Source organism: Centruroides sculpturatus, unplaced genomic scaffold, assembly GCF_000671375.1.
Source record: "Centruroides sculpturatus isolate CEXI.00-Female unplaced genomic scaffold, Cexi_2.0 scaffold597, whole genome shotgun sequence".
In the NCBI taxonomy this organism is placed as follows: Eukaryota; Metazoa; Arthropoda; class Arachnida; order Scorpiones; family Buthidae; genus Centruroides; species Centruroides sculpturatus.
This window is the reverse complement of record NW_019384690.1, coordinates 457,185-477,080: the sequence shown is the minus strand read 5'-3', so window position 1 is coordinate 477,080 and position 19,896 is coordinate 457,185. Positions and strand designations below refer to the sequence as shown.

At 47.8% G+C, this 19,896-nt stretch overlaps 4 protein-coding genes across 4 annotated transcripts; all 4 read right to left on the bottom strand.

The window, feature by feature from the left end:
• Nucleotides 1–334: 334 nt before the first annotated feature.
• On the bottom strand, nt 335–1,621 carry LOC111627296 (cell division protein FtsZ-like). The gene has a single exon (XM_023370867.1). The coding sequence runs from the start codon at nt 1,599–1,601 to the stop codon at nt 423–425; it is 1,179 nt and encodes a 392-aa protein (XP_023226635.1). The 5' UTR covers nt 1,602–1,621; the 3' UTR covers nt 335–422.
• Nucleotides 1,622–2,803: 1,182 nt separating this feature from the next.
• On the bottom strand, nt 2,804–4,187 carry LOC111627297 (ribosomal RNA small subunit methyltransferase H-like). Its single transcript, XM_023370868.1, has one exon. It carries the CDS (start codon nt 3,750–3,752, stop codon nt 2,835–2,837), a length of 918 nt encoding a protein of 305 aa, XP_023226636.1. The 5' UTR covers nt 3,753–4,187; the 3' UTR covers nt 2,804–2,834.
• A 125-nt stretch (nt 4,188–4,312) lies between these two features.
• Nucleotides 4,313–6,162, bottom strand: LOC111627281 (ATP synthase subunit beta-like). Its single transcript, XM_023370852.1, has one exon. It carries the CDS (start codon nt 6,160–6,162, stop codon nt 4,507–4,509), a length of 1,656 nt encoding a protein of 551 aa, XP_023226620.1. The 3' UTR covers nt 4,313–4,506.
• On the bottom strand, nt 6,162–7,727 carry LOC111627280 (ATP synthase subunit alpha, chloroplastic-like). The gene has a single exon (XM_023370851.1). It carries the CDS (start codon nt 7,725–7,727, stop codon nt 6,162–6,164), a length of 1,566 nt encoding a protein of 521 aa, XP_023226619.1.
• Between the last annotated feature and the right edge of the window lie 12,169 nt (nt 7,728–19,896).

Below are 19,896 nucleotides of genomic sequence, written 5' to 3'. Positions count from 1 at the left end.
GTCAGCGTAAACTTTTCCCTGCACTTGGCGAATCTCCTGGAAGATGTTAGCCAGCGAGGCCGGAATCGGCGCGTAAGAGTTGACGGCAAAGGCTCAGCCGTTAGCTACTTCGGGAGTCGGGTAAGGGTCTTGACCAAGAATAACAACTTTTATTTGCGCGGGGTCAAGCGTAAAAAAACTGAGCACTTGCTCGCGCTGCGGCGTGATCGGCTCACTCCAGTCGAGCGAATCTAAAATTGCTTGGCCTTCGTTGATCAAAGCTTTGGGTCAGTCCATAGCTCAATTGTAAACAAAGGCTCGCAAAATAAAACCACCCGGTCGGGTGGTTAGCAGTTAGTTTCACTAACGAGCGAGCTCAGGCGTTTTCAAATCCGGCCGATTCGCAACCAATTGCTTGGCCTTACTTCTCAGCCATTTGGACTTTAGCGACGCAAAAAACTCGGCAAGTCATCAGTCTCGTCTTCGTCGACTAATTCAAGCGAATCATCAGCGCTGACTGGTTTGACACGCGTTTCTTCGCTGATGTGCATTTTAGCACTTTCCGGGAACGGATCTTTGACCAGCAACTCCCGCGTTCCCTCGTCTTCAAAATCAAGGTCAATCGTGTCCAAAACTTGCGACACCTGCTCCTTAATTTGCTCCTGAGTGATCGGTTTTTGCTGTTTAAGACCAGTCGCTATCACGGAAACTTGGATGTCGTTACCAAGACTTTCCACGATTGAAACACCAAAGATGATGTTCAGTTCGTCGCCGGCGGCTTTTTTGATCGTCTCGACGGCTTTGTTAGCTTCGTCAAGCGTAATGTCGCCACCGGAAATGTTAATGATCGCATCTTGGGCTCCGAAAATCGAAGCTTCTAAAATCGGGCTTGAAATGGCGTGGGTAGCAGCTTTAATCGCTTTGTCTTGACCGTTGGCTTTACCAATTCCAATCAAAGCCGGTCCTTTGTTGCGCATTACGGTGGTTACATCGGCAAAGTCTAAGTTGATTAGAGCCGGAAGCGCGATCAGATCGGTAATGGTACGCACGGTTTGCTTAAGCACTTTGTCAGCGTACATGAAAGAGTCTTTCAAGGAAATGCTGCCAAATTGTTGAAGTAGTTTGTCGTTAGAAACGACAATCAGCGAGTCGACTTCGGCGCGCAAGTTGTCTAGCCCTAACTTGGCGTTGTCAATTCGTTTAGTTCCTTCAAAAGCAAACGGCGTGGTGACGATTCCGATCGTCAGCGCCCCGAGTTGTTTGGCGACTTTAGCAATCACCGGCGATGCGCCAGTGCCTGTGCCACCTCCCATCCCCGATGCAATGATCACCATGTCTGCGCCTTCCAGTAAGTCGCGAATTTCCGACTCACTTTCGGTCGCTGCGCGGTGTCCTTCCTCCGGATTGGCTCCGGCTCCTAGACCACGAGCGCTTTTACCAAGCGTCAACCGATCTTGGGCGATCGAAGAATTGAGAGCTTGTTGGTCGGTGTTAGCGACGATAAAATCAACCCCTTGAATTCCTTCTTGAATCATGGAGTGAATCGTGTTGCTGCCACCCCCTCCGACTCCGATCACCTTGATTTTGACGATTGAATCTAAATGCTGTTTAGTTTCATCCATTTCTTCCTCCAATTCATTGGTAGATGCGATTTCAAAATCCCTTACTTTTCTGACCGACTAACTTAAAGTCGCTCAGTAAATCAGGATTTGTCTCCACGATTGTATCATAGTGAACGCCACTAATTTGATCACTCTTCTCCATCAATTTGATCAGTCCTAAACTCGGCAAATTGTGAGAGCTCTGCTCGACGAACGTCATGGGAGCGTAAACCGACACATTTTGTTGCCCGAGTTTGTGACGGGCAAATTCTTCTAAACCTTCTAAACTCGTTAGCCCTCCCACGATTACGAACGGGAGATCCAAATACCGTGGACCTAGCTTTTTTTCTAAGTAGCCGCGAACGACTAAAAGAATCCGAGCGAGGCGGACTTGGCAAAACTGGGTTAGTCAACCACTTGTCAAATTGGGCTGATCAAGGCTGAGCGGACTCACTTGCAGTGGTTCGCCCGGCGCTAAATCAGCGTGAACTAAGAGAAGTCGCTCAATTTTTTCACTCTCAAAAGCAAACTTTTGAGTTAGCGTTTTCAGTCAACTTCGGTAACCGCTTTGGGCCAACTGGAGCATCAAAACAACGGCGTGGTTTTTAATTAAAGTTAGGTAGGCGTGTTGACCACTTAAATCTAAACTTACCACTCCTTGCGACTGAGCTCCGTCGGACGCACTGGCTAAAGCGCGAGCTTGTGGGGTCAGCACAATTTGGTTAATTTTTAGTTCGTGAACTTGAACGAGTTTGTTGATAAAACTTTCGATTTGCCGACTAATTGTCGTAACCGCTAGAAGAGCAGTCAGTTTTTGACCGCGTTTGTTGAGCGGAGCACTGCTGTAGTTTTTAACCACTACGTCGTGAACTTGAAAACGAAGCGGTTGAATCAAAATTAACGCCCGCTGGTTAGTCGCATTGTTCTCGCGAACTAGGGCGAGCAAGTTATCAATGTCTTGGCGCTGAACTAGTCCGTTGGGAATTTTGATCGATTGACTTACGAGGTTAATTTGTTGCTTCACTTCTTCAAACGGGTCAAGAATAACCGAAACACGACTAATTTTGCCACCGACCACTTTTTCGACTGCTCGCAAAGTTTCTTTAATAAAGAGGTGGTAGTCGGTTCACGGAGCTTGGACGTTAAAAAGTTCAACCGTGGCGGTTGGTAACTTTTCGTAAACTTGGATACCGATCGCATCCTGGTGAATTAAAAAGTTGGTGACGATGTTGCGTTTCATGGGTATTTCTAAGGTTAGTGTAGGTTGATTAAAACCCGGAGACGAGCCGAACGGGCACGTTTGTTTTGACTTATTTCACGTGGTTCGGGTCGGAAACTTTTGGCGCGGTAGTTCACAGTTTGAACAACCGGTAGTTTGTTGTTTTCTTGGTCAGTCAAAGCGTTAAATTCGCGTTTAACTATTCGATCTTCGCAAGAGTGAAACGTGATCACAAGCAACCTGCCCTGAGGATTAAGGCGCTTAGTCGCTTGTTCTAACATGCTTTTGAGCCCGCCTAGTTCGTCGTTAACCGCGATCCTCAGCGCTTGGAAAACTTGTCGAACGACATTTTTCCGTCGCACTAACGGAGCGGGCAACGACTGCCTAACAATTCTCGCTAACTCAAGCGTGGTTTCAATCGGGCGCTCTGCTACCAGCGCATTCGCAACTCGCCGGGCGAGTTTTACATCTGCGTTATCCCGGAGCAACTGCGCTAACTGATCCGCGGCCAAGTTGTTGACAATTTGGTGGGCGTCAAGCGTTTGACTTTGGTCCATTCGCATGTCAAGCCGGGCGGCTTGGGAGTAGGAGAATCCGCGCTGGGCCTGGTCAAACTGAGGTGAGGAAACGCCTAAATCAGCTAAAATTCCGTCAACTTTACCGATCCCTAACCGATCGAGTTCTTCGTCAAGGTAACGAAAATCCCGGTGCACCAAACGGAAGTTAGAGCGGTTTTTTTGACCTAGTTTGCGCTGGCAAAACTGAATCGCCTGCCAATCTTTGTCAAAACCAATCAGTAATCCGGTTGGGTCTAGTCTAGTTAGGATGGCCTGGGCGTGACCGCCCCGACCAAGCGTTAAGTCTAAGTAAGTTCCCGTTGGTTTGATTGCCATTTGGTCAAGAACTTGTTCCAGCAAAACTGGGACATGCTCTAGATTAGAACTGACCGCCATCTTCCAACAGTTTTTGAGCTAACTCCTCAAGCGATTTTCCACCACTGTGGTCTTTTTGGAACTTGCGGTACGCCTCGGCTGGTCAAAGCTCGGCTTTGTTACCAACCCCGACGAAAACAACGTCCCGGGTGATTTGCGCTCCTTGGATCAAGTGGTCGGGCAACATGACTCTGCCTTGACCGTCAACGTTTAACTCCGCGGTGTTGCCCAGCAGAACCCGGGCGAAAACTCGCGCTTTAGAGTTAAGCATGTTGTTGCCAAGTAATTTGCTCTTCCACAAATTGAAAGAGTCGGCGTCGCGTAGTTCAAGCACTTTGTCAGGTCCGATCGTAGCGTAAAAAACCATTCCGAGCTCTTGACGGAGCTTAACCGGAACGATAACGCGCTTCTTTTGATCTAGTGACCGTTCAAAATTACCGAACATTTTTACCACTTTCTCCCACAAATCACCACCTACATTATAGCGAGTTTTTCGAAGAGCAAAGTTTTTTTAAATCGCAAAAGAAAACCATCCCCGGGGAACCCGGTGGATGGTAAAACTGAACAATTTAACCGTTCGATTTATGAAGATCGGTTCTTTTTTGGTACTTAACTAACCGGTGGGGTACTTTGGTACCGCTCACACTAACTAAGTTAGGCAACTTGATTGCGTGGTGTGCCCGCCGCTTATTCTTGCGGGACTTAGAAGTTTTTCGTTTTGGTACTGCCACGGGTTTACCTCCTTAGTTTTCAGTGATTATAACACTAGTCACGGTTAAATTTCCGACTTAGTTTGGTCAGACTCGGCGTTAACGTCTAGAACTACCGTTTCCTCTAAACCAGCCTCTTTGATCATGCGCTCCTTTTCACGTTCAATCGCGCGCAACTGTTTCTTCTCGCGGGAAGTTAATTTTTCCGGTTCTTCCGGAGCTGGCGGTTGAGCTAGATCCGGACTTTCAGTGATTTCACCGTCTTCTCGTTTAGCCTGGTATTCGTCTAAAACTTGCTTGATGTCACCTTTGTAAAGGAAAAGTTCTTCGGGAATGTAGTTTAATTCGCCGGTAATGATGCGGGCAAAACTGTCAATCGTGTCTTCCAAACTGATTGAAGAACCCGGAATGCCTGAGAAACGTTCGGCGACCACGAAAGGTTGGGTCAAAAAGTTTTGCAAACGCCGAGCGGTCGCAACCACGTGTTTGTCTTCGTCAGTCAAACCGTTAAAACCGAGAATCAAAATGATGTCCTGGAGTTGGTTGAGCTGTTCGATGAACTCCAGCACCCGCGTCGCAACTTCGTAGTGCAGTTGGTGAACCGATCCCTGGGCCAACATTTTAGAGTTGGACTCAAGCGGGTTGACAGCTGGGAAGCGTCCTTGTGCGGCGATGTTCCGATCCAAAATAATTGTCGAGTCAAAGTGGGCAAAAGCCGCGACAGCCGACGGGTCGCTTAGGTCGTCAGCTGGAATGTAAACCGCTTGCATAGAAGTGATCGAACCTTCTTTGGTAGAACCAATTCTTTCTTGGAAAATTCCCATCTCCCACGAGAGAGTCGGTTGGTAACCAACCGCGGAAGGCAATCGCTCCAGAAGCGAAGATAGTTCGGCTCCAGCTTGAACGTAGCGGAAAATGTTGTCCACGAACAACAAAATGTCTTTCTTGAGCGTGTCGCGGAAGTACTCGGCAACTTTTACGCCGGCAAAAGCAGCGCGGTAACGCGCTCCCGGCACTTCGTTCATTTGGGCGTAGATGAAAGCGGTTTTTTCCAGGAACTTAAGATCCTTCGCTTCTTGCCACAGTTCGTGACCTTCGCGCGTTCTTTCGCCAATACCCACAAAAACCGATAGTCCGTCGTGGTTTTTAATGAAGGAGTTGATTAACTCCTGAACCACAACCGTCTTTCCAACACCAGCTCCTCCGAGCAAACCGACCTTACCGCCGCGCGGGATTGGTAGCAGTAGGTCGATCACTTTCACGCCAGTTTCAAGAATCTCGCTCGAAAGCACGCTTTGGTAGGACTCTTTTTCGGTTCGTTCAACGTCAAGAATTTCCAGGCGAGCGCTAGTTTTAATCGGGTGGTCGCTGGCGTCGTAAGGACGTCCAAGCAAGTCCATTACCCGACCGAGAATTTCCCGTCCCACGGGAATCGTGACCCCAAGATTATCGGTGCTAACAGCGTTGCCAAGCCCGGTTCCGTCAACTTTGGTGAGGGCGTAAGCGCGAACTGTGTTGGTGTCAATTAGTTGGGCTACTTCAAAGTATTCCTGCGAACCATAACTAGTTTGAACTTGTAATAGCGCTCCAATTTTAGGTAACTGCCCAGCGCCGAATTGAACGTCAATCACTTGCTGGTTAATCGCAACGATTCGACCAGTTAGTTTACGAGTTGATTTTTTGGACCTGATGCGCGGAGTTTTAGTTTGAGTTTTAGCCATTATTGACCTCCTAAGTTGCGCGCCACGTTTTTGTAAATTCGCCCGTCGTCGCGAATGTCGCGGTAAAGTTCCACAAAGCGGTCGTTCTTACGGATGTGCGGATACTGCATGATTAAGAAGTACTTGAGCATCGGCAAAACAATCTCGCGGTTAACCAGTTCAGAAAAAGCTGGTTTGACCTCGCTTGTCGCAATCATTTTGCGAATATGGCGGCCAAGGAAATCGTTTTCTAAGTAAGTGTTGAGCAGTTTCTTAATGAAGACGATTTCGTGGGTTGCTTCAAAAAAGTTGAGGTAACCATGTTTGTAGAGTGTCAAGAGCAAAGTGCCAGTTTCATAAAAGAGCACGTCCAGTTCAGGCTGAATTAATAGCGCTGTCAACACGCGACCGTTTTCCAAAATAGTTGCGTTTTGTCCTTGGGCTCCGCCGGTCAGGCGGGCTAGTTTGCGAGTTTCTTCGTATTGTGAAATGGTCAACTTTAAACCACCCGATACGCTGGCCAGCGCTTTGGTTTGAGCGGCCGAACCAACCCGAGAAACCGAGAAAGGCACGTCAATCGCCGGACGTTGACCGGAGTTAAAAAGCGTTTTAGAAGTGAAGATTTGCCCATCGGTAATTGAGATAACGTTGGTTGGAATGTAGGAAGTAATGTCGCCGGCTTCGGTTTGAACAATTGGTAGCGCGGTAATCGAACCGCCTCCAAAGTTATCGTTGAAACGACCGGCGCGCTCAAGAAGTTTGGAGTGAAGGTAGAAGATGTCGCCCGGGTAAGCTTCACGAGCTGGCGCTGAACGAATCAGAAGCGCTAACTCACGGTAAGCGTCAGCGTGTTTGGACAAATCGTCGTAAACGATCAAAACGTCATCGCCGTAAGTCTCTTGCAAATACTCGGCGATTGTGACGGCCACAAACGGCGCTAACCATTTCTTAGTCGCGACCGTTTCGGCCGAAGCGCTGACAATGAGAGAATTCTCTAAAACGCCGCCCTGCTCTAGTTTGCGGTAAACGCTGAGCACGGAAGTCTTTTTCTGACCAATCGCCACGTAAATAACTTTGGTGTTGGAACCTTTTTGAGCCACCATCGCATTAAGAGCAATGGCGGTTTTACCAGTTTGACGGTCACCCAAAATCAACTCCCTTTGCCCACGTCCGATCGGAATCGCCCAATCAACCGCCGCTAACCCAGTCATTAGAGGCTGGTTAACGAAGTCGCGAGCGTAAATCGGTCGTGCAATTCGGAAAATTGGCCGACGCACTTTGGAACTAGAGCGCGTTTGTGAGCGGTGAGCAGTCATCAGCTCGCCATCAATGTTGATGATATTACCCATCACCTGCTCGGTAAACTCAATTTCAAATTCGCGACCAGTCGGTTTGCACGTGTCACCGACTTGGATGGGCTCAACGATGGAAACTTCAAAAAGAGCGATGTCAGCGCTTTGTTCGTTGGCACGCATGACAATGCCCCGGGTTTGGTTGGGAAAGCGGACAATTTCGTTAAGAATGAAATTGTACTTTCCGGTTACCTGGACGATGTAGTCCTTGATTTTTGTTACTTTAAGTGCCATAATTACCTTCCTTACATTCTAACCAATCGGCGCAAAAATTCCCAGCACAACTAATACTAGAGCCGCAACAATGAAGACGCCAAAGGTAGTTCGAGAAATGGTCAACGAACGACTTGTCAAGATTTGACGCGAGAATTTACGCCACGTAATCGCCAAGCCGACTACGCCAATCATACTCAAAATTACCCCGGCCACGATGATGGTGATTTTTGCTGAAGCGCTGGATTTATAGACCGCTTCAATGAACTCGCTGCCGTAGGGAACTTGGAGCGATAAGTAGCGAACAAGGTCGCTCCGGAGCAAGTCTTCGGCAATGGCCGGTACCTGGTCTTTACTGCTTAAACCGCTGACAAAGTAGCGGATGTTGTAGTAGCCAGCGTTAACGCCGACGCTGGTAACCGTGTTTGGATCGTAGGCCGCGTTACCAAGCGCTTTGCGGAGCACATTCTGCTCTTTTTTGCTTAACTCGGGGTGCATCTCCAAATACTTAGAAATGATTGACTCAAGGTTACGCCCGATGGCCAAGTTTTCCACGTAAGTTGAGGTGGCGCGCCCACCGAAATATTCGTAGCGGTAAGTTGTGTCATTTTCCACGATCGCTCGGATGGCCCTGCGAACTACTTTACGAATCTCATCCGGGTAATCGGCATTTGGAATTTCTCCGGCGGTGATTTGATCAATAATTTGCCCCAAAGCTCGGAAATTACCACCGATCATTTCGGTCAGAATCTTGTCAAGCAAGTGGATCATATTTTGAGCTAAACGTGCTTTTTGAGGATCTTCGTAACTTTCGGGTTTGAGAATGTCGCCTTGGCCATCCAAAAACCAATCGATAAAGTTCTGGCGGTCAGTGTCTTCTAAGTAGCGGGAGTAAAGGGCGTTGTTGGTGATGAAAGTTAAAATGGAACCCAGTTCCTGGCTGCCGTTGTTGACCTTGGTAAAGTGGGCTGATTTGGCGTAGTAAAGTTTCATATTTTGAAGAATTGCCGCCAACTGACTAGTGTCAATTTCACCCAAAACATCGGGGTTAATTCCGATCGCATCGTCGCGCTCAGTCGCTAAGTATTCGCCCATGTAGCGAGCTAAGACACCTCCCTTAAGAGTGTCAAAGTTGTCTTTCTCCAGTTTGAACAAGACCGTTAGCGCTTCGCTGAGCGGTCGCGAAATAATGTGCATCACAATCTGGAGCGATCGTTTTCACTCGGGCGTAGAAGTGTCAAGGTTCGATCCGTCAACGGGCGCTTTGTTTTTGTCTTTAACGTCTCTTTCAAGGTCCCAAGGTAAATTTTGGGCTGCCAATTGCTCAATGATCTCACTAATGGTAGCTTGCATTTCCTCGGTCAAAGCGCCGCCGGACCAATAACGCACGATCGCGTCGCTAATCTGCATCAAGTTTTGACCTTGGACACCGGTGTTGTTAACGATCCTTTTCTCAATGAACGACAACTTAGTGGAGGTGTCAGTCATGAGGTAGTAGTCTTGTTCACGAATGTCGTCGGTAATGCCGAACTTATTCTCGAGTCAAGTCGCGTAGCGGTTAGTTGAATCAACCAGACGCCGAACGATGTTAACGCCGGTGTTGGGAATTAAAATCGGGTTACCTTGCGCGTCAAGTAGATCGCGACCGGTGATTGGATCCTCAGCAACCAGTTGGTGGTAAATCGTGTTTTTGTTGACAATGGCACCTTTTTCGTTCTCAAAGTAACCTTCGTATGCGACTGGGAAAACGGGGTAACCTTCAGCGGCCGGCGGATTTGGAAACCAAGCTCGGTTAGGCTCAATGAAGTACTGGTCAGAAGAATCGATGCTCCGCGACCAGTTGGCGTAAACGTAGCCAATCATGTGTTTGTAAAGTTCGTCGATATCGGCTTTAGCCTCAATGATGATTAGTCGCTGGTTTTGAGTGATGTCTTCAATCGGCTCTACACCGCGCGGCGGTTCAAAGAAGAACTTGTCGCGCCAGTTTTTGTTTTCGTAGTTCTGCTCATCAGTCGGTGGCACGGTTGGGTTAATTTGGATGACTCCTTTCTGGAGCACGAGATCCACTTGCAGTCAGTGGTCAGTTTGCTCACCAACGGAAACTTCGTGCACATTAAGGGAAAGCGAAATCGGAGCCACGCCCTGCTCAACTTCGTTGAAATCACGGGTGTTAATGGCGTACTTGCTCGGATTAGGATCAGGAACTAAATCGGTGCCGAAATTAATTTCTAAAATGTTGTTTTGACCGTCAAAAACATCCGAACCTTTGTTGTTAAAGCGGAGCGATTCGCTTCACTTGGTGCCCGGCGCCATGAAAAAGCGCAAATGTTCGGCTTCGGGAATTTTTTGTCCTTGTCCGAGGGTCGGTACATCCACTTCCTGACGCCAGTTAGAAAGGTTAAGGAAAACGCTAAAGTCGTTGGCGGTATCAGTCGGATCATAAAGCGGCGCTTCGGGATCAAGTGGGTCTTCCAAGTACGGATAACGCGTGTCGTTAAAGTTAGTCATGATTTTAGTGTGAATTGGACTGAGCGAAGTGTCAAGAATTCCGTAAGTCAATGCTTGGATAGCCGCTTCGCTCGTGTCTGATCCGACGCCAAAATGCACCACTTGGTCAGCGCTAGAAGGCTTAACCATGATCTCTAACATTGAGTTATCGGCGGTGGTGGCCAAGTGAATCACGTCGGCCAAACTTTTTCGGTCCGGCGTCTCTTGACTAGCGAAGTCGTAAACGTGTCCATCGAATCGGTCGCGGATAAAGAGCGTGTTTTTGGCGGCTAATTCCGCTAGGGTGAATTGACTTTCACTGCTAGTGGCGATATTCTTAAGTTCGTTATTTTGGTTGTTGAGAATCAGTTGGTAATCACCAGCACTAGAATCGGGGTCACTTTCGTCTTTGAGACTGAAAACGTAACTCTCAAAGTCGGGAATCTGAGCGAGGTTTATTTGGGCTACCTTGTACATGAAATCAACTGGAATCGTTACTTGGGCTCCGCTAGCACCGCCAGTGCCAGCACTGAAAGTGTCCACTACGCTGTCGGGACGACGAATTTTGAGAGCAGTCTCGGGACTGAGCACTTTGAACTGGTTGAGTGCCTTGAAAGCTTTGTTAACTTCCGCCCGGTTAGTAAACTGCGATTCCAACCGCTGGGCACGTTCCCTAATGCTCGGAATTTCGGGAGCCGCGATCGCGGCAACGATCGTGATTAGTGGGTTATCGTAAAGACCGCGCAGTTCATCGGTGTACACGCCGAGTTGATCCATGCCTCTCACTAGCGACTGAACTTGCCGGGAGTTGTTGTTTTCGGTCGGCGAAGGCAAAGTTGGAATGGTGTAAAGTGTCTGCGGGGTGTCCCCATCGGTGAGCGGTTCAAAAGCTTGTCAAGATGAGTGGTTCGGAGCGTTGAAAGTGCTAGGCTGAGCTAACGCGAGACCGCTAGAACCAAAAAGAGCTAGGACGCCGGTAAAGACAGCTGATATTCATGCACGTAATTTCATTAGACTAGCTCCTCCTGCAGTAAGGCGCGGTTCTCCCGGATGATTCGCCGGATCATCACGTCCAATAGGTAGTGGTGAACTAAGGAACTGCGGACTTGCTCGTAGGCGTCTTCTACGTCTAAGCGTTGCTCAGCTTGAAGAGTAGCCTGCTTAGATAAGCGAGTCAGACGACGGTTGGCTAACTGAATTTCCTGTTGGATCGCCGAGTAGTAAGAACCGAAAATATCGCTGGCCAAAGCCGATTTAACTAGGCGCGGATCGCGGTCGGCGTAAGAGCGGATGAGGTGGGAAATGTACTGGATGTCAACGTACTTAAGATCTTCGGAACACATCAGCATTAAGCCTTTTTGGCTAGCCACGAAGAAAACGCTGGAGGCCAAAAAGTCGTAGTACTTGTCAAACTCGTCCCAAACCCGGATCCAAGTCGTTTCGTAAGATCCGACCGTTTGTTTTTTAGATTCGTCGGCTAAATCAAAGCGCAAGATGCCCTGGGTAAAGTTAAATAGGCGCACCCGGGTTGGTTTAGCGGCGAAGACGTCGCTAAACGCGCGGGAGATGGAAATTATTTCCAGTGGCTTAAGCATCGGACCTCCTTTTGCGGGAAACGGTTTCTTCTTCCAGACCGATCACCGAAAAGGCGACCGCGCTAGTGATTAGTTCGTTAGTAATGTTTTCTTTCCGAACTCTTTGCATCATCGCTTGAACGCGCTCAACTTCGCTCTTAATGTTGTTCTCTTTGTCCTCCAGCGACTGGAGTTCGCGGGTTTTGAGCGAAAGGCGGTAGCGAATCATTGATTCATAAACTTTTAGTTCAATCGCTAGTTTGGCAATGCGTTCGGCCACCGAATTTAAGTCGCGGCGCCACGTTACCCGGTTGAGATCAATTCCTTCCACGATTGAAATAGCTGAACCAAAGTTTTCCCAGTCCTGTTTAGTCAACTGTTTTGTCTTGTTCTCAAGCGGGTAAATGCTGAGTGAGACCACTCTTTGCTCAATTGCGCTCAAGTAAATTAGTTGGGCTTCCACGAACATTAAGTCGCTGTAACCACGGTAAATTTGTCAGGAAATACGTCGGTAAATCGACGGATCGTCAATGTCCTGGAGTTTCATCTGCTTGGCTACGTTGACTCCGCGCTTAGTTAAAAAGTGAGCTAACTCCTCGCCGATCACCACGTAAATATCGTCAGCCGTGTGGTGTTTAGAAATGTATTCGTTAATCAAACGGTGAGCGTAACTCCCCAGGCGATCCGAACTTGGATTGGCCATCACAAAGTACAAGTTGCGTCTTTTGGGAACTCGTGACTTTTCGGCTCGGAACATAGCCGGTTCGTAAACATCGTACTTCCGGTACAAGTCGATCATGTAGTTGTTGAAAACGGTGTAAGAAAAGTTGATTTGGTCGATTTTATCTTTTATTTCGCCGATTTCGCGGATGATCTGGATCTTTTGGATGTTAATCACGCGTGTGAATTCTCCAAAAGTTTTGATCCGAGTTTTGAGTTGTCTTAAGTTAGCCACTAATCCGTCCCTTTACCAATCGCTCCGCCACGCTTCATACGGCGGGCTTTACCACTTTGAGATTGAGATTTTTTGGCCATTGGCTTAGTTGAGCGTTTGCCTGCTTTTGAACTTGATTTAGCGCCCGCGGAACGACTTGCCTTACCAGTCGACTTTTTAGACTTAGTTTTTTTGACTGGCACCACGCTCGGTAGTTCACTCTCTAAGTGGGTGGGGTTGGTCAGACCTAACTGATCTTTTTCAGAACTGCTGTGGCTTTTTGACGCTTTCTTGGCACTTTGACCCGATCCTTTGCGAATTTTCTTAGCGAACCAACGTTTGGTTACCACCGGAGCAGCGTCTTTGGCCGGAGTAGGGTTTTTGACTTCAACTTGATCTTCGGCCGGTTTGCCCAACTGCTCGTCCAACGCGGTAGTCGGCAACATGCTTTCGTGCTGCATTAACTTGGCATCAAACTCCAGCGTTTTTTCCAAAGTCTTCTCGGCTTGAATCATTTTCTTACGTTCTTGCCGGCGGCGCTCACGACGAGCTTTGAGAGAGTCGCGCTTGGCTTTGCGCGGTCTTCCGTCGTCTTTAGCACGGAAACTTTCGTCGGGTTGTGGTGAAGGTTTACGACGAGTTTTGGCATCAGCTTCTTCTTGGGCGATTTTCGCCAAGGTGTGCTGCATGTTAACCACGTCATCGCTGACAGAAACAATTTGTTGTTTTTGTTGGTCGCGGTAAGTTTGGAAATCATGGTTAAGACGAACTAGTCGCTCGTGGGAGTAGAGCAAAATCGTGCTCCGACTTTCAAAGTTGACACGCGCCAAAATGAAGTCGCCCAGTTGAACGTAGTAGCCACGACGAACATTTTCATCAAGAGCGTAAGTGAAGTTTTCCACGATCGTACGGTCGCTAAGGGCCAGCTTGTTGTCTTTGACTAGGCGGTCAAAAAGTTTTTCCCAAGTAATCGCCCTAATTTCGGAAACAAATTTCGGACTGATCCGCGATGCGAGCAGAACCTTGTCAACATAAACAACTACTTCAAAGAAAAGTTCGCTGGAAATTTCCACCCCGACTCCGGTCGACAGAGTCGCAAAAATTTCGTCGGTAAAAATGGTGATTACATCGAGAACTTTGTTAACATCCCAGCTGCGGTTAAAGTTGATCAGCGAAAGTTGCACTGCGATGAAAGAAAGTCCCACGTAGGCTCCGCTATCAATCACGTCTTGGTAAGTCGCGTTAATGCGACGTCGCGCCAAGTCGTAGTTTTGAGCGATTGACTCGCGGGTCAACTTCATGAGTTCTTCGTTCTGACGGTCGTTTTGCGTACTGTCAATCAAAAAGTTCATGGAGTCGGTGGTGCGAATTATTTCGCTAAAACTTTCGCGACCAGGGTCTTGGTTAAAGGGAATCGTTTTGTGGTCAAGTTCGTTGGACACGCCAGTTTCGGCCAACATGTCTGCTTGGTTGTTCTTTTTGCTGAATAAAGCCATTAGCTTACCTCCGTGGTAGTTGCCGCTGGGGCGGCCAGCGCAGTTTGGCGACGGTCGCTGATGCGTTTAACAAAACCGTACCCAACTAAGTAAATTAAGTCAATTGTAATACTAATCATCTCTGGAGCCAGGGCGATTAGCAAAAAGAGAACGATTAGTTTATCGGCGACAATGTTCATAATCGCGATCGTATTTTCCACAAAAACGACCGTGAAAACTAGTCCGACGATGGCAGCGGTCGCAGCCATGCTGACCCCGATTAGAATTCGAAAGTACTTGGAAAATGTGATCAGATTGCTAAAGTGGGCCCAGGCCATTCCAGCCACCACCGTTAAGCAGGTCACGAACAAAATCGCGTAAGTCATACTAGCGTATTCTTTGGCGTAGGGATAGACCAGAGGTAAAAACTCGACCGCCGTCAGACCGATCAGTGCGACTGCAATCACGTAAGAGCGCAGAACCAATTCGTTAATGATCGGGTTGGTACGAGGAATGTTGCGTAGCCGTGCACTAGCAAACAGATAGGCCACGAAAGCCAGCAGAAAAGCGGCGTCAAGTCCGACGACTACTCAGAGCAAAGTCGCCCACTCAAATCCGAAAGCAAACTTAATTGATATTGCCAGCATCGCGCTAAAAGTAATCGCAGTTGGCAGAGCGCCCAAATAACGGTAAACTTTCCAAACCCCTTGTTTGCCAGCCGGGTTGAGCTTGAAAGTCAGCGCAATGCCAACTGCCACGAGCGTGATGCCAATTACCCAAGGTAAAAAAGCTCCGAGCATAATATCAAATTGTCGTACCTGATTAACATCGTATAGACGCCAAATCAAGTAAGCGTTTAAACTAACGACCACCGGTCCGATGATTGTCGCTAAACTGCGTCACTTCGCTTGGGGATAAATTCGCGATCGGGCTAGGTTCATCACTAAAGCGTAAAACGAACTACTTGCCGCCATGACAATTTGTAAAATCGTGATGATCCAGAGCAGAGATCGGTAATCCGGGCCCCGCATCGTTTCAACCACCGATATTCCAATTAGCAAAGTCACCGGAGCGATTAAGTAACCTACCATTTCTCAGAAACTAATTTTATGGGGACGACTTCGCGACCAAAATTGAACCGTTCCGCACACAAAAAGCAACGATATTAAGGTCAGTCAATTTATCAAAATCATCGGGCGCTCACCTTCTCAAAAGTTAAAACGGTTAGCGATGTATTGGGCGTCGTCATTGCCAATGGCTGAATAAACCACGAAACCGATCACAAAGGCGTGGATGATCACAATTAGCAAAACGTAAAGACGTTGGCTAAAACGGCTTCTTTGTCGAAAGCCCACCGGCAGCATGTAAGGTTCAATGCTCATCACGTTAGCGATGCGAGTGTTATTGTCAATGACATTTTGATTGGTACTGGCCATGTTGCTCCTTTCTGTTTTGCCTAGTTGTTAGCTGGGCGCGGTTGAGCAAACACGATTGTTTGCTCGTAAGCTTCGCGACGACCCGCTTTTTCAAGGTGAACGATGACGCGCGTATCTCTCCGACCGACTTGGGGAGGCTCGTACTCCACCCGGTAGTTAATGTCCTCAGGTATGCCGCGCACCATGTCGGGGGTAATTTTTAAAACTGGTTCACCCTCTAAATCAACCGCTATCTTGATTAAGTTGGGCGAGAAAATGCGAGCACTCGGAAACATACTCTGGTCGCGTACCGCGTTCTGGTGCTCTTCGCGGCTTTGTTTAAAGACGATTTGTTTAGCAATGATCACCGCTTTAGTTAAAGTGCCAATCTTAACATCAACTTCAACTTCTTTGACGTTAGCAGGCGGGCGCTTGTAGTGAACTGACAAAACTCGAAAGCGAGGGTTAACTTCAAAGACGCTGACTGGCAAGTGGCTAGTCGGAAAGGGCGGTAACAAATCCTGGTTGATTTTGATGTCATCTGGACCAATTTGACCGAGCTTGTAATCGTTGTAAGACTCACTCAGTTTAATTCATTTTTCAAAAGGTCACTCAACCAAGTTATTACCGTAGCGCTCAACGGCCGTAATCCGGAAAGTGGCGTAGCGCGAGTCGTCTTTAAATCCGACTAACTTAATGTCTTTGATTGACTCGTAGCGGTAGCCGGGAACGATGGTGGCTGATTTTTTCAGTTCACGAACTAAAGTTTCATCGCCGCGGTAAAGATCGTGTAGTACGACTGGATCGTAGAAACGACCACCGATGTCAACCGACCCGTTTTCAACTCGAATCGTTTGCCAACGACCACTGACGTACTGGCGTTTTGAATACTTAAACTCGAGACGCTTGGGAATCAGTAAGTTGACAGATCGGTAAGCAACAACCAAAACCATGTCCACAAAACGATCGTCTTCGCGAATTTGGTCGTAGTGGTATTCTACGTCAACAAGACGCAAATTTTGAATCGGACCTTGGTAACTAAATTGCTCGGCTCGAATGAAAGTCGGCGGAGCTAAACGGTTGAGAGGCAAGTAGACAAAATCGCGTGGTTTGATGCGACTAACTAAACTCTCGGCCTCTTCACGGATGGTCTTGCCAAAGTCAAACTCAACTTGTTCGTTGAAAATTCTTCCGTCGTAGTAATACTCAACTTGCAAGTACGAGCGAGTTTCGTCAATGCTGGCCGGCGGCATGTAAATCACTTTCCGGAGTTTGGCGCCTGGTTTGGCGGTTACGATTGAACTGCTGATTTTGAGAGGCGGGGCCCCCTTGACAAACGAACGGTCAACGGTGTAGCGTTTAACTTGGTTGATCGGGATGATCAAACCTTTCTCAATCGCAATTTCGGTGTCAACGTTGATTGGACTCGTTTCAGCCGGTCGGTCAACTTTGATGTACTGGGTTTTCTCAACTTGCGGTTCCAATCTTTTTTCGACCGAATGACTGGTAATAATCGGCAGTTGCACTTTGTAAACTTGCTCATCTCCGGGCGAGCGGCCAGAAAGGTGATACTCCACCATGGCGTAGCCTCTTAGGTCTTCGCTTTCGCTGTCAAAGTCCTTGGGGACATTCAGAAAAGGTTGGGCCGAGTAAACCACTCGGTCCACGACCACGTCATCGTACTTAACTTCAATGTCCTGCGGTTGAAGATGGCGGTAGTTTTTCTTGATCAGCGAATCAGGCCGGATTTTAAACGAAGCCGGACGACGGATCTCCTCAATACGTTGGTTCCACGAGTAGTTAAACGGCAAATCAAAAACATTGTTAACTCGGTCGCCAGTTTTGCTTTCGGCTAACACATCTAAGCGCCCGGTTTTTTCGTTACCAACCGGATGTCGGTAATCTAAACTTACCAAGTTCCAACCTTTGCTAAGTTTAAGGTTTTTCTCAGTTACGTTGGCAAGCGGATAACCAGCCAATAGTTGCTCGTCAAAAGTAGCGACAATTGGTTGATTTTGCGATTCGTTAACTAGTTTAACCTTCATAATAATTTACCATACAATTATAAAACAAATCACCGATAATTTCCTATCTTAACCGACTTTTCCGGTGGCGAATAATTAGCGTAATGACCGTTGCCACCGCGGCAAAGAGACCCAAAATTGAGACGGCTAAAATTGTGGTCAGTAGTTGACCAGAAATGGTTGATTCTGGCATTAAGAAATCAATCTTGATGCTGACCGTGCTAAAGCCTTGGACGGTAATGTTCTCTAGCCCTTGGCGTGCCCCTAAAGTAATGTGGAGATACATTCCGTTACGCAATTTTTGGGGCAGAGCGTATCCAAAACGATCGAGTGCAGGCGGCCACTCGCTGGTGCTAACGTAAAACTTCCACTGGAGCAGTTCGCGGTACGGGATTGGCTGACCGTGAACATCGACTAACTCTTCGCTCGCATCGGTTGAAATAAGCGGCGCGTTAATTTGAACGTTAGCTTGGTTTTCGCGTGAATCGCTTAGTCGCAACGCCACGATTTTCTTGGCCGGGTTGTAAGGGTTAAAGCGGTCAAACACGGCTACTTCTAACCCACTTAAATCGATGGTTTGTTTTAGTCCCGAGACAACCACTCAGCCGGTTAAAAAGTCTTTTGATAGCGCTGAACCAGGCATGTTAGAAGCGAGTCTAACAGCTACAAAATCGCCGTTGGATAAATCGGTTGGAGGCACCGATGTCCAAGTCACGTCATCCCAGTCGGGCTCTCTTTGACCCTTTCTTAACACCGCGTACTCCCAGCGGTAACCTTTAATCGCCTCCGGCGTAACTGCCACCGAACCGGCACCGTTCGAACCGATGAAAGTTAGTTGAGGCGGATTTTGATTGGCCGGCGGAGGAACTAGTAAGTCTTTGATAGTTAACTGTTTAGCAACCTCTTTTGACAAACTAAATTCGGGGTCTTTGGAGAAAAGTTCGATCNTGGTTAAAGTCGTCGGGCAGGACTAGGTCGGCGTTTTTAGGTAGTTCACGACGTTTAGCCATTTGCTCTAACAACGCCTCTTTGTTGTACCACTGGCCAAAGTAACGGTAGACGATTTCAACGTATTGGTACTTATTGACACCGTTATCAACCTCTGATTCGTCAAGGCCGTTTTCAATGTTGCCGCTCGCGTCGCTGATTAGGTAGGAATGTCCGAGAATTTTTAACTTGGTTAACTCGTCTTTGTCAACGTCAATCATTAGTTTGAACAGGCGTGAACCACTGGCGTCGGTTTCCTGAGTTTTAAGCGCTTGGTGAGGATGACTCTGATCCTCGTAACCGATGTATAGACGAGTGTTCTCGTAATCGGTTTGAGCTCCCTCGCGGTTAATCGGTACAACTTTGGCGTAGAGCTGACGTGCGACTTGTGCCGACCAACTTGCCTGACTAAAGTCGGGTAGATCGTCCTGAAAGTTAAGCTGGTCAAGACTGTAAACGAGTTTTAAGCCGTGGCGATTTAGCTCTTCTTGACTAACCGGGTAAGTCGCCGACTGGGAGTTTTGGCCATCAATCAGCAGCTGGTAATTGTGGGTGTGACCTTGCACCACAACTCGACTAATGGCTTGGCGCAGCCTTTCTCCGTCAAACCACTTCCGGAAACTGCGCGCTAAGTCAAGTCCAGGCACGACATCTAGTTTTACCGCTTTTTCGTCGCTCACTAAGTATTTTGGATCCGTCGCTGACCACTTGATGTAAATGCGGTTAATGTCTAAATTCAGGTAGATCGGCTCGGCGCGACCCGCCGCGCTAAGTTGAGATACTTCTTGACTTTGGTTGCTTTTGTAAACAACTTTTGAACCGACCATTACCAATAGGCCGTTTAAGTAAGCGCTGAAGTCGCCTTTGTTAAGTCAAATTGCTTGGTCGCTTAACTGGTTAACGTTAGAAATAGCTTGGCCGTTTTTGAGATCAATCGCGTAAACAACTTCTACAAGCCCTTCAAAAGTCGTTTGGTTGAGATTAGATAGCGCGTCAATCAGCGGTTGACCACCCGGCTCCATGCCGTTATCGTCTTCGTGAATAGTCACTCTCCGAGTGTGACCGGTGAAGTCAATTTGGTTTAAGAGCGCGTGGTCGGTGTTAATCACAATCGGCATTTGCGAAGTGTCAATCACGTAGGCGTTTTGGGCGTCTTGCTCGTAGTGGTCTTGCGGCTTAACTTTAGTTCGTTCAAAGTATTCACTAATTACCCAAGTCGGCGAGATACCGCTAATTCGTTTACCCAGGTCGTTAGCAATCGGCACAATCCGCATCGCTAAGTAAGATCTACCAC